At 51.7% G+C, this 13,814-nt stretch overlaps 1 protein-coding gene across 1 annotated transcript in view; it reads left to right on the top strand.

Moving 5' to 3' along the window:
• Window positions 1–13,814, top strand: part of SLIT1 (slit guidance ligand 1) — a 191,464-nt gene that overhangs the window by 156,051 nt on the left and 21,599 nt on the right. The window contains exons 22-25 of the mRNA XM_003922342.4: window positions 2,130–2,198; window positions 5,226–5,297; window positions 7,644–7,715; window positions 8,502–8,573. Coding sequence (XP_003922391.1) covers window positions 2,130–2,198; window positions 5,226–5,297; window positions 7,644–7,715; window positions 8,502–8,573 — 285 coding nt within the window. The remainder of the gene's footprint in view (window positions 1–2,129; window positions 2,199–5,225; window positions 5,298–7,643; window positions 7,716–8,501; window positions 8,574–13,814) is intronic.

Here is a 13,814-nt window from a genome sequence, read left to right as displayed (position 1 = left end):
GCAGTGGGGGCATTTCCCGAGGGGCTGGGGCCTGGCAGCCAGAGGAGGAGGTGACCAAGAGCAGGCATTAGCTAGGAAGGCTTTGAGTTTCTCTTTAATCCCCCTCTGTGGTCACCTGATGACTGAATGATGGGGGAGTGCTTCCTCCCTTTAAGTTCTGCCTTTAAAATAAAGAAGACGCCTTGCCTTCCCACCTGCCCTGGTCTCTCGGAGCACTCTCCTGTGTCAGGAAGACGTACAAACGTGATTTTTGTACCAGCAGCATAATGTTCTTCACATGAATCTACCAGGATCCGGATAACAACCCCTCTTTTGTTGGAAATTTAAGTCATTTCCATTTTTTTTTTTTTTTTTTACTGTCATAAATAGCACCAGTGTGAACACCCTTCACTGAAATCGCTGGGCGAAGAGTGGTGTGTTTTTAGGACTCTCGCTGCTTTTTCCTGATGGTCTTCCCAGAAAATCTGTTTCCTTTGCACTCCCGCCGACCATGTGAGGAGGTGGCCTTCTTGCCTCCCTGGTCAGCACTGAGGATGGTGGTGCTGAAATCCTAGTTGATTTGTATTTGGTATCTGAGCACATGTGGAGGATGGACGTAGATGCAGATGACAAATGGATGGGAAGCTGGGATCTCTTCAGCAAACACCTCCCAGCAAAAGGCTCTGGCCGGCTCCTGACCTCTGAGCTCTTCCTGTCCTCTGGGGTTCAGCCCTCCAGGCCTCCAAAGCTGAGCTCTTCTCCCTGCACCGCCGGGACCAGCGATGAGGTTTTCATTTATTTCTTGCATTACCAGCAAGGCTGACCTTTTCTTCACAAGCGCATCAACCACATGGGCCTTTCCCTGCACCTGGCCTGCCCCATCTTCACCCCGTTTCCCACTGCAGAGTTAGTGCTCTGCAGACCTCGTGAGTCCCTGTTTCCTCCTTGGAGCCTCCTAGCAGCCCTGAGAAGAATGGGATGGGTGGGGCAGCCTACCTCCTTTGACAGTGGATGCTGAAGTTCAGAGCCTGTGAAAATCTTTTAACTTCTCTAAACCTCAGTTCTGTCATCTGTGAAATGGGACTACTTGGGTATGTGGACAAGGACTGCTTCAAGGATCAAACGAGATGGGTGGGAAATCAGTTTGTATGAAGCCATGCAGGGGTAAGGCTGACACAGCCCTGCTTTGGCTGCTCTCTGGGGCTCTGGGAAGTGGGGGAGAGCTGTCCTGCAGGCTGCAGTTATTGGGGGGGAGGTCCGGTGCTGGAGCCCAGCTTGGCTCAGCTGGTGGCATTGGGCCACCGCTCAGCAACCACCAGGCTGGAGGCATGAACGGGTGGTCAGTGATGAAGGGAAGAGGGGGAGATTCAGAGCATCTTGAATCCCAAGCTCTGTCCTGTAGCAATGGGAACCTTGGGAAGCTTTCGTCTTAGGAGGGCTTTGGTGGACTTGGTTTTAAGGACAGTGACTTGGATAGCGGTGTGTAGAATGGAGGCCAGAGGGGAGGTCCAAGGTACAGAGAACAGACCGAAGAGGCTGCCGCAGGCGCCCAGGCATGGTCGGCGGGTGGCGAGAGAGCGCAACAAAAGCTAACTGCGAGAGAGCAGCGGCAGCACCGGCGGCAGAGGGAGGTGGAGAAGCAGCATCGGGGCGCAGAGTCTGGACGGCAGGAAGGCCGAGGGGTACTGTTAGAATGAGGGGAAACTAGTTGGACGGTCTGGATCGGAACCAGTCTCAGAGCCCACACCAGCAGGTGGAGAGGGGGCCCTAGGAGCTGGTGGGGTAGCAATGTGCAAATCAGATCCATTTAGCCAGGAAGGAGCAGAGTAGGAGGGGAGGGCAGGCCAGGGGAGTGTCTGTGGATAAGGCGGAGGCTGGGAGGGTGAGAAGGGAAGCGGGAAGGGAACCGAGAGAGGCCACGTGTCTCTTGGCTTTTCCCAAGTCCTCTGGGTGGCACCTACCACGTGACCCCAACAACGTACATATTTTCTCCTCTTATAAGCGACTCCAGAATGGCTTACGGCCCATCATGTGGCCTATGCGTAGGAGAGGACGTGAGCGCGAAGTCCCTGTGTGGGGAAGGCTGTCCTCCGCGTGGGGCACTGCCAGAGGTGGCGATGGGCACTAACGCCGCTGTGCTCTCTCTGCAGGTATTTGGACGGGAACCAGTTCACGCTGGTTCCAGGACAGCTGTCTACCTTCAAGTACCTGCAGCTCGTGTGAGTATCCAGGCCGCTTGAGGGCAGGAGGGCTTTTGGCATCTGACCATCAGAACTCCAGCTTCCTGGAATTTCCGACAGACCTCACTTCTGGGCAGATCCCGCTTTTTTTCCTTCCCCGTCTTCCCCTTCTTCCCCCATCCCCGTCCCCGTCCGCGTCCCCTCTGTGTGCCTAGAGCTGTTTTGCCACCTAGTGGCCACGATTAGCAATTGCATAGTTCTGGGCCTTGTTGGGCTGGACCTGCCTCCTCTTCCTGCCCACGCATCTCCCCAAAGCTCCTTGAGGCTGGTTGTTTCTGTTAAGAGGGGTTATCCTTGCCAGGTTAGGCGCCAGGAGAAACAGAGGGTGATGGAAGACTTCTCGGTCCAGCTCAGCTCTCAAACCAAATAGGAACGATGGCAGCTACAAATACATACCTGTAACTAGGTTTTCTTTAGGCTAACCTCTGCTTTTCTGTGATTTCCACCTTTGACCCTTCCCACTCCATGGAGATATACAAAATAAGCCTTGGGATAATCAGTTCAGCTCCTTTTAGTCTTCCAGCCTATTTAGCTCCTCACTTTGATTGTCTTTATCTGCTCCTGGGCCAGATTCTACCAAAAAGAAGCCCAGAGCAGTGCACTCCAAATGCATTCTGTGGGCCCCCGTCAGTCCCAGAACTGTTCGTAATGGGTCTGTAATTACACGAGGCACTTACACCAGAATCTAAATCAATGTATTGCCTCCTCCGTTGAGAAAGTCTTGCTATGAAAATCATGTTAGCTAAACGAAGCTATGCATGGTGACCGCATCTTGGCCCAAGTTTCTTATTGTGGGCTGGTGAAAGTTAGTTCAAGGACTGGGTACTTTGGGTGGTCTGGCTTACAGGGTTTGGAATCTCCAATTTATCTGTCTTTTCTTAATGACCTGGTCAGTGTGTGTTGAATGCTCCAGTGGGAGGCGTGGAGAGGGGGTGGAGTGGGTGTGATTCAGTGGCTGGTGACAGTGCCAAAGAAAGAGGATACAGCAAGTTCCCCGGCCCTTCTTTGGTCTAACCTGAAACAGCTCCACTAGCGGCTCAGACACGCTTGAGGAGGCAAGGAGAGGAAAGAGGACTCATGTCGAGCGAGTTCTTCCTGGGAAACTGCCTCTTGGGGGCTGAAGTGACACCTCCTCATCACAGGGAAAGTGTGTTGAACATTCAGTAGAGCACTTAACTATATCTCCAAAGACAGGGGGATGGCTTGGAATCGGATTAGAAGAAAGTTCAGGAGGAGGAGGTGAAGGCAGGGCACATCGTTGCATCTTCTAAGTGTTTCCTGAGCCAAGAGTGCCTGAGGTGGGCAACTGTGAAGTCCCTGAAGTTGCGGCCCCCTCTCCAGACTGTCATGGATTAGGGAGAATGTGGGTGATAAGGGGAGAGTGGGTGATAAGGCTTCCAACAGAGGTCAGTGGTGATTAGGAGTGCAGCTGGAGGAGGATGTGATAAACTCAGGGAGGGGTTGGGGAGAGGAAGTCTTGGAACACGAGTTGGAGTTCACTGGTGGGCAGAGGGAGCAAGCTGTCCGGGAGCACAGAGTGTGGTCTGCTCAGAGGACTTCAAGAAACATGGTGAATCCCAAGCCCGGGAAGCCTGGGGGGTGGGGAGCAGAGGGAGGGAGGAGCAGAGGCTGCACCCAGGAGCACAGAGAGGTGGCCAGCAGAGGGCCTGGAGTCCATATGCTTGGCACGTGGGCACCACTGTGGTGTTTTGGTGGGGAAGTGGCCTCATCAGCTGTGCGTCATAGACTGCTCTGGTGCCACCTGCGTGGCAGATGGATCAAAAGGGGCAAAGCAGTGGGTGAGAGATGAGGGCAGAATCCCAGGAAGGAACCAGGAGGGAGAGAACGCTGGCTCAAGAGGAAAAGGAGGACAGCGAAAGATGACCAGTGCCACCAGCCAGGGGTGGATCAGATGGTTGGGATGAGAGGGCGGATGTGTGGGCAGGCGGCGTTGCTGGAGCTGGAGCTTGGGGAATGGGGTGTGGGAGGGAATGCAAGATATGGACGGAGTTTGAGTGTGGGCATCGGGCGGAGGAGTTCATGAGAGGACAGGCTGGGACTACGGGGGAGGGGGGCACCATCAGCACAGGGGTGTCCCCGATGGCACCCAGATTGGACTAAATGGGGCGCAGATGGGGCTTAGCGATCCCCATGGCTCTTGGCTGAGTATGAGAGAAGCTTCTAGCAGAGACAGAGGCACAGCCAAAGACCCCCGAAGACGGTCAGGAATGGAGGCACAAGGGTGGCTGGAGTTTTGAGAAGAGGAAGGTGGTCAGTTGTGCCAGATGCCACAGGTGACTTGGAGGGGCCATGGCAGCAGCCTGGGCTTGGGGCTGGTGGACTGGCTTTGAATCTGCCTCTGCCTCCAACCAGCTGGTGACCCTTCGGGAGTCACAGATCCCTGAGACTCTGGGTCTTTGTGAAATGGAGCTGCCTTCTCCCTCACAGGACTGCCTCGTAGGGAGGGGTCCTGAACCAGCCCGGCTAAGGTCCTGGCAGGAGAGAAAGGAGTGGTGTGGTGGTGTTGCGTGTGCCGGAAGCTTTTTTGTAACTGAGCAGTGTTCCACTGTGCCAGGGTGGCTGTGCCACGGTTTGCCCATCCATTCATCTGCTGGGGGACACAGGGGTTGTTTCCAGCATGGAGCTATTGCAAGTGTGATTTCCCTTCTTAATCTGCCTGGATCTGGTCCAGAGGCCACCAACACCCTGATGGGAGTGTTCCAATGGCGAAAAGGGGCAGAGCCAGACTCTGCCCACAGAAGGGTGGGGTAGGGGTCAGGAAATGGAGAAGCCGAGCCCTGGTACCCGAGGGAGCTGAGGGAGCAGTGCAGGGCTGTAGCTAAGCAAGAGCAGTGAGCCAAGGCTGTGCACCTGGGCTCCTCTCCACCCCTGGTTAACCTGGCTGGGGAATGGCCCTGGGCAGAGTGGGGGAGGGGAAGAAGCCCATGACCATGAGCCAGGGCTGAATGAGTTCTTTCTAAACCATGATGCCTTTGCCTTTTCCAGGGACTTGAGCAACAACAAGATCAGTTCCTTAAGCAATTCCTCCTTCACCAACATGAGCCAGCTGACCACTCTGTGAGTCCCAGCAGGGCTTGGGTGGGGAGCCACAGGGCTGTGGGGCCACGGCTGTGAGTCATTCCTCAGCTCCAGCCTATGCTGTGCATTGCTCCCCGATCCAGTGCAGACACTGTGCCCGCTGGAGAGGGTACTGGGCCTGAGAGCCTGAAAGACTTTCAGAAAACATCTTTCATTGTGAACTACAACATATGGTATATACGGAAAATAATAATGCAAAAATATTAAAGGTGCAGTTTAACAAATAATCAAAAAGCTAGCACACGTGTAGATACCAGGTCAAAAATTAAGAGCTCTCGGCAGGGTGTGGTGATTCATGCCTGTAATCCAGCACTGTGGGAGGCAGAGGCGGGCAGATTACTTGAGGTCAGGAGTTCAAGACCTGCCTGACCAAAATGGTAAAACCCCGGCTCTACCAAAAATACAAAAATTAGCCAGCCACTCCAGCCTAGCGACAGAGCAAGGCTCAGTCTCAAGAAACAAACAAGAAACTAAGAGCACTCAGCCTGTCATGGTGGCTCATGCCTCTAATCCTAGCACTTTGGGAGACAGAGTTGGATGGATCACTTGAGGTCAGGAGTTTGAGACCAGCCTAGGTAACATGTGAAACCCCATTCACCTTCCAACACCTCGTTTTACAGATGGAACAGTAGAGCCGGTACCCAAGAAAGGAAGGGCCCTGACCCAGCCAGTCTCCAGAAGCAGGATGTGAGCCCAAGCCAAAATACAAAATACAAAAAATTAGCCAGGCATGGTGGTGCACATCTGTGGTCCCAGATACTTAGGAGGCTGAGGCAGAAGGATGGTTTGAGCCTGGGGGGCACAGGTTGCACCGAGCCAAGATCACACCACTGCACTCCATCCTGGGTGACAGAGCTAGACCCTGTCTTAAAAAAAAAAAAAAAAAAGAACAAAAAAGTGCTATCCTTGATAATCCCCTGCTCCTGCCTCTCCCAGCTCCGAGACCCAGGCATCCACTGATCTGCTTTCTGTCACTATAGAAAGCAGTGGGAGGCTCACTGCTGGATTCAAGTGATTCCCCTGCCTCAGCCTCCCGAGTAGCTGGGATTACAGGCGCCTGCCACCTTGTCTGGCTAATATTGGCATTTTCTAGCGTTTTACACACAAACGGAAAGACTTGGTTTTGCTTGGCTTCGGCAGCCAGCGTGATGACTTTGAGATTCATCCATGGTGCGGTGGTGGTGCGTGTGCCGGAAGCTCTCTTTCGTAGCTGAGCAGCGTTCCACTGCACCGGGGCGGCTGTGCTGCCGTGCGCTCACCCACTCATCTACTGGGGGACAAGGGGGTTGTTTCCAGCATGGAGCTATTGCAAGTATGATTTCTCCTCTTAATCTGTCTATCTGCCATGGATGGATTCAATTACTTAGAAGCATTTTGGGACAGTGGCTTAGCCTGTGGGTTCTGGAAACTGAAAGCTATAATGAAAATCCCTTCTTAGTAAATTTTTTTTTTTGAGATGGAGTCTCGCTTGTTGCCCAGGCTGGAGTGCAGTGGCGAGGTTTTGGCTCACTGCAACCTCCACCTGGTGGATTCAAGCAATTCCCCAGCCTCAGCCTCCCAGCAGAGTAGCTGGGATTACAGGCATGTACCACCATGCCTGGCTTACATTTGTATTTTTAGTAGAGACAGGGTTTTGCCATATTGGCCAGGCTGGTCTCGATCTCCTGACCTCAGGTGATCCACCCACCTCAGCCTCCCAAAGTGCTGGGATTACAGGCTTGAGCCACCACACCTGGCCCCTTCTTAATAACTTAATAATGTGACCCTGGAGAAGTTCTTTCACCTCTCAGGGCCTCAGTCTCCTCATCTGTAAGATGGGAGTAGTAACAGCACCTTTCTCACTGTCACAGCTTTTCAGTAGTAAATTATTGTAGATGACTTTACCTGTCCACCCTGGAAGTGGTCGGCTGAGACAGTGAGCTCCCTGCAGGCAGGTCCTGGTCAGGTGCCACCTTCATCGTGAACTCGCCTATGCGCCTTGCTGGGGCAGCCCCTTAGGGAATGTTGTCAGACATAGCAATAGCAACTCTGCTTTGTTGAGGGTTTATTAGAGCCTCACCTGGATTTGGCCCCCAGGACAGCCCTATCAAGTTGGCATTATTTTTGTTCCTATTTCACAGCCAAGGGAACTGATTGAGGCAGAAGGGGTTTACGGGCATGCTCAAGGCCACCAGTTTCTTAGGGCCCAGCCCATGCGCTTGCCGGCTGTGCTGCCTCCCTTCACAGAGCATGAGGAGGCTGCTGGGTGAGAGGGGCCTGCACATCCTGGGCAGCAGCTGAGCCCGAGGGGCCAGGCGCCCACACGGTGCCCTTCTTCCTCTGCAGGATCCTCAGCTACAATGCCCTGCAGTGCATTCCGCCACTGGCCTTCCAGGGACTCCGCTCCTTGCGGCTGCTGTAAGTCTCCTCACTCGCCGTCCCGCCAGGAAATCTGCCCCCCACCCAGGGTCCTGCCACCCACCTGGTGGGCAGAAATGTCCCCATGTCTAGGGCCCATGCTGTGCCGTGGTGGAGTCCAGGGCGCTGTCACTTTAAGCCCCTGTGGATACTCTCATTCCCAAGAAGCTGGGGTGTGCGTGGGAAATGATGTGAGAGATACGGGTTGCTGTCACCGCCAAGATGGGTTTGTGGTGGTAGGGGGACATCCAAGATAAGGCGGCCCTTCATTTGCATAGGAGACTTCTGTTCAGGTTGAAAAATGTTTGTTTACAAGAGATTTGGGAACCTTTTCTATGAGTTCTTGCTGTGAGGTTTTGCCTTGCGGTCAAAGGCCTCAGTCCATCCATTAGGATGGCCTGTCAGCCCACCGGGGCAAGGTGACATTCTCCCAGCCCTACCTGTGGCTGACCTTCTTAACTTCCTTCCTAAGAAGCAGCCCCTCCTGCTTAGGCTCCTCTGCTGAAGAGGGAAGGCTCTGGGCACATGGGTCCTGTTTGTAATAGAAACACGGTGTTTCAGTCCTCCTAAGGGCTAGGGGACAGGTGGTCCACCTGCAGGGTTCCTTCCCTGTGGCCAGTGGGGCAGGGTCTCTGAGCTGGGAGCCATCTCCCTCGGGGCACTGGCCGAGAGGCCTGGAGGGTAGGCGCGGCCTGTCCCCTCTCTGCAGAGGGCTGGGCCTCTCCCTCCAGCAGCTCTCCCATTGCTGTCCCTCGATGAGGCACCAGCAGCCTCTTCTCTTCTCAGGTCCCTCCATGGCAATGACATCTCCACCCTCCGAGAGGGGATCTTCGCAGACGTGACCTCCCTGTCTCACCTGTGAGTACTCCAGCCCCATTCTCTGGGCCTCTTTGGATTTCGACAGGAAGACCCCACCTCCTGAGACTGTGTCAGAATTTGTTGCTTTTATCCTGAAATTAAGCTTGTGCACTTCCCATGTGCACCTTCTGGGACTCGCGTGTCCAGTGGTTGATCAGCCACAGCAACAGAGCAGAAAGTTCCTTGCGAGCAGTAGGGAAGGTTCTAATGACCACTGGTCGGTTGCTGTGGACTTTCTGCCTCAGCTCATGTGCTCCTTGCAGTGATCCTGCAACGTAGGTACCGTGGTTCTCATCTCTCACACCAGGAAGTGGATGGAGAAAAAGTGAGACACTTGCCCGAAGCTGCACAGCGGCGGGTGCTGGGGTTTCTGACTCCTAGGCCAATTCTCCGCAGCGCTCCCACCGGACTGCGCCTCTGGCTTCACACGGTGGGAGATTAAGCTCTGGAATTCACTACCTCCGATAGGTGCTGTAGTTCGATGTAGAATTACTTCCAAAACCTTGTAGCTGGCAGCGCTATGAAAATTCTTTCAAAGTAGTGGGCTTGATTCCTCAAAAAACTCAACATAGGATTACCATATAACCCAGCAGTCCACTCTAAGGGGTATATCCAAAAGAACATGTGTACCCCAGTGTTCGCCACAGCGGGATCCACAATAACCCCAAAGTGGAAACAGCCTGGGTCCACAGATGATAAACAGAATGCAGCACGTGCAATGGGGCATTAGCCATAAAATGATGACGTTCTGATGGGTGCTACCACATGGATGAATCTTGAAGGCATTGTGTTAGGTGGAAGAAGCCAGACACACGAGGATGACTATCGTATGATTCCGCGTATGTGATGTACCTAGAACAGCCGAATTCATGGAGACCAGAAGTAGAATGGTGGATGCCAGGAGCTGGAGGCAGGGCCGTGGGGACTTGGTATTTAATGAGCACAGAGTTCTGTTTGGGGTGATGAAAATGCTTTGGAAGTAGGTAGTGGTGAGGTTGTACACCACTGTTCAATCAATGGCACTAAATTGTACACTTAAAATGGTGAAAGTGGCAAATTTCATATTATATTTATATTTTGCCTTATTAAGAAATTGATGAAGTCAAGAAGCACCGGGCTGTGACAGGGCCATCCTAATTCTGGAGGTTGGGTTGGGCACCGAGCAGGCACATTCTCTCCTGGCCGAGGCAGGGTTGGGGAACTGTGGCCAGGTGGACTATGCCCGGGACCCCAGGTTCAACTGTCTCCTTTGGCTCTCAGCCCCATCCTCAAGCCCCAAAAGGGCCTGGTGGGCAGGCACACCCAGGCTGGAGAGCTTTGGGGCCCCCAGACACTCTTCTTGAAGTTCATTCACTCATCAGTCTCACTAGATTTTCTTAGTTCTAAGACTCACCTTTTCTACAAACCAGAGTGTATATTTAATACGGTAATGTTCCCCATCTCTCTGAAAGCATGTTAAATCAGTAATTCATCAGTCTTAGACTTCAAGAAATAAAATAGTAATGGGTGCTGCTCTTTGAGGATCTCCCTGAATCAAATACTGTACTCTGTGCTTAATCTGTGAGGTCTTGTTTACCCCATGACTGAATTGGGAAGTGGGTTTTTTGTTACGCACCAGCTCCACATGATTGGCAGGGACTCCCTTGAAGACCCAGCTGAAGATTCCAGGGCTGGGCCTGGACTCAGTAGGAGGGGTGCAGTGATTGATTTGTAATGTCTGCCATGGCAGTGGGAGGGGGAAGGGGCTTTGCCCCAGGTGGTAGGATTTGATTTATTATTTTCATTTTACAGTCCTAGGTTCTAAAAATTTAGGCAGCTTCTGGCCGGGCACAGTGGTTCATGCTTGTAATCCCAGCACTTTGGGAGGCTGAGCCAGGTAGATCCAGAAGGTCAGGAGATCGAGACCATCCTGGCTAACACAATGAAACACCGTCTCTACTAAAAATACAAAAAATTGGGCCGGGCGCGGTGGCTCAAGCCTGTAATCCCAGCACTTTGGGAGGCCGAGGCGGGTGGATCACGAGGTCGAGAGATCGAGACCATCCTGGTCAACATGGTGAAACCCCGTCTCTACTAAAAGTGCAAAAAATTAGCTGGGCATGGTGGCACGTGCCTGTAATCCCAGCTACTCAGGAGGCTGAGGCAGGAGAATTGCCTGAACCCAGGAGGCGGAGGTTGCGGTGAGCCGAGATCGCGCCATTGCACTCCAGCCTGGGTAACAAGGGCAAAACTCCATCTCAAAAAAAAAAAAAAAAAAAAAATACAAAAAATTAGCTGGGCATGGTGGCATGTGCCTGTAGTCTCAGTTACTTGGGAGGCTGAGGCAGGAGAATCACTTGAATCTCAGAGGCAGAGGGTGCGGTGAGCCAATATTACGCCACTGCACTCCAGCCTGGAAGACGAAGTGAGACTCCTCAAAAAAAAAAAAGGTAGGCAGCTTCCCTAGGATTTGAATTTAGGTGCATCTGATTCCAAAGTTCTTAATTTATTCTTTGCTTTATTACCTTAATAAATACATCCCAGGTAACCAGAGTGACTCTAATGCTGAAGAATTTACTAACACAAGGTTTCTGCCCACTGTGACCATTTGGGATCTTATAAAGAGAATTCAAAGGAAGCAGTGACTAACTCTGGGCAACTCCAAGGGCCTTCACAGGGGAGGTCCCATTTATGCTGCCGTTGGAGAGGAACTGGGAGTTAGCCAGCTGGAGAAAGTGAGGAAAGGAATTCTAGAAAGAGGGAAGAGCACGCACAAAGACATGAAAGCCAGCAAAGGGCGTGTTCAGGGATGCTGCGCTGTCCAGGATAGGATAAAGGATGTTTGGCTAGGGAAAGAATGTGGGGTGGGAAGAGACGGATCTGGAAATTGGACACTGGAATTCTGTTGTGAAGGGCTGTTTGTGTCTGCTGAGGAGTTCGGACCTCATTGTATATAGAAAGGGAATTGTGGAGAATTGAGTTGTAGGAAACTCCTGGGAAGCCCATAAGCCCACAGTGGCATGCAGAAGGTGAGTGGGATGGGAGGAGGCAAGAGTGAGCCCTGTTGGAGGTGGTGGCTCTGGACGTAGGCCGGGTGGGGACAGTGTTGTTTATTGTTCCTCCTCTCTTGAATTCACAGGGGCTTGTTTCCATCTGTGTTGGATAATTTTTGGTTGCATGCTTATTTTTGCTAGCATATCTTGAGGAATTCTGAAGACCTAAACTGGAGATTCTCTGGAGATGCTCCTCTCCAGAGAGCGTTTGTGCTTGTCTCTGCTGGGCACCAGGGGCTGCTGCCACCCTGGAACCACAGGGCTTTTGTTGCTTACCCCTGGGCATAGCCGAGTGTCCACTTTCACTGTCCACCTTGCCAGGCTGGGCCTTTTCAGCATCTGGTCTACATTTTATACCTTTGCATCCGCCCTTAGTGTCTCTCTTCTACTCAGGGTTTAACTGTTGAGATGGGCAGTTTGCTACTTTTCCTCCTTTCTCGTGAGAACCAAATAACACCCAAGTACATCTTTACTCCAGCTCAAAATGTGGAGGGTTTTTGTTTTTTGGTTTTTTGTTTTTGGTTTTTTTGTTGTTGTTGTTTCATATGAAGTCTTGCTCTGTCACCCAGGCTGGAGTGCAATGGTGTGGTCTCAGCTCACTGCAACCCCCGCCTCCCGGGTTCAAGCGATTCTCCCTGCCTCAGCCTCCCAAGGAGCTGGGATTATAGGTGTCGCCACTATACCTGGCTAATTTTTTGTATTTTTAGTAGAGACAGAGTTTCATCATGTTGGCCAGGCTGGCCTCGAACTCCGGACCTTAATTGATCTACCTGCCTCAGCCTCCCAAAGTGCTGGGGTTACAGGCATGAGCCACTGTGCCTGGTAAACACTATAATTTATTAGTTGATGAAAACTCAGAATAAAATAGACAGTACACTCTGATGGACAAACATATACACAGGAAATGGAAGGGAATACACTAAAATCAAATTAGTTGCATTCATGGGATGATAGATGGTTCTCTTCTTTTTGAATTTCCTTTGCACTGAGATGTTGTGCTTTTCTTGTGCTTTAGACAGGCATTCATTCATTCAGCAGACATTGGTGCCTGCTAGTGCCTGACACAGCTGGGAGCTTACTGGTCTCTGCCCTCAAATGCAGGAGACAGTATTGCACACAGAAAGATCGCCTGGGAGTGGGGTGGATGGTTCTGCAACTTGTGAGGCAGCCAGGGGAGGCTATTTCAGTCCAGGTTACATAAATAGGAACTGGGAAGGGGCTTGGCATGAACAGATCAAATAGCGACTGTTTCAACTATTTCCATATTATGCCAGAGATCAAGAACAAGGGTTATTTATACTTTGGCTGGGGTGTGAACCTGAATCCGCAGTCCTTCTGGATTGACGTGGGCTGGCTGCATTGTCTGCCCAACGACCCCTGCCCCCCAAATACATCTCCGTCGGGCCTTGGCTCTGCACGCTCCACTGAGTTCACAGCAGTTTTCGTCAGGAGAAATGGTCCCCAGATGAATGTGAATTACAAGTATTACTGAAGAGACTGCAAGGTGGTCCTCAGCCACAAAAATCCAGCCTTTGGATCAATGAAAGCTTGGGATGTTGAATCCAGGTGTGGCTCAGAGTCTGTTCAGTATAGGAACAAGGAAAAGCGAGTGTGTCCAGAATTCATATTTTTGAATCGCTTTAGCTGGGCCTTTGCACCATCTTTTTTGTGGTGAAGAGAGGGGACGGCACACAATCTCAGGTGCCACTGTGCTGCCACTTACGGAGGGAACCGTAAGCCACGTCACGGGCCACACATTCACAGGGTCTCAGATTTCCTCTTGTCGGCCTTTTTCTCTAAATGAGCTACAGGACTGAAAGAAGGCATTCCAATCACCCTTCAACTCATGGCTCATTGCCAGGCCATACTCCTTATCATGTGCTGTAAAAAATACTTTTAAATAAATTGTGTATTTATCTTTTGAATAACATACTTATGTGACATCATGCTTTTTGTTAGTATAAAAATACTCATCTGGTGAGTGTAAGCATTTGAAATATGCCACCATTTTTGAATTCCTGTTTTCTTAAAAAGTCTTTGTTTTTTAAAATATACCGGAGCTTCAGAAAAAATCTTCCATCCCGTTAGCCAGGATGGATGCCGTCAGCAAATAAGGAGCAAAAATTCAACCCATGCCGAGGTCGAACCTGCTGTTTCCTGAGCCCCTTCCTTGGCATCTCTTTTAGGTCATGTGTGCCGGTCTGAATCC

Source organism: Saimiri boliviensis, chromosome 12 (assembly GCF_048565385.1).
Source record: "Saimiri boliviensis isolate mSaiBol1 chromosome 12, mSaiBol1.pri, whole genome shotgun sequence".
Lineage (NCBI taxonomy): Eukaryota > Metazoa > Chordata > Mammalia > Primates > Cebidae > Saimiri > Saimiri boliviensis.
This window is presented reverse-complemented; position numbering and strand designations above follow the sequence as displayed.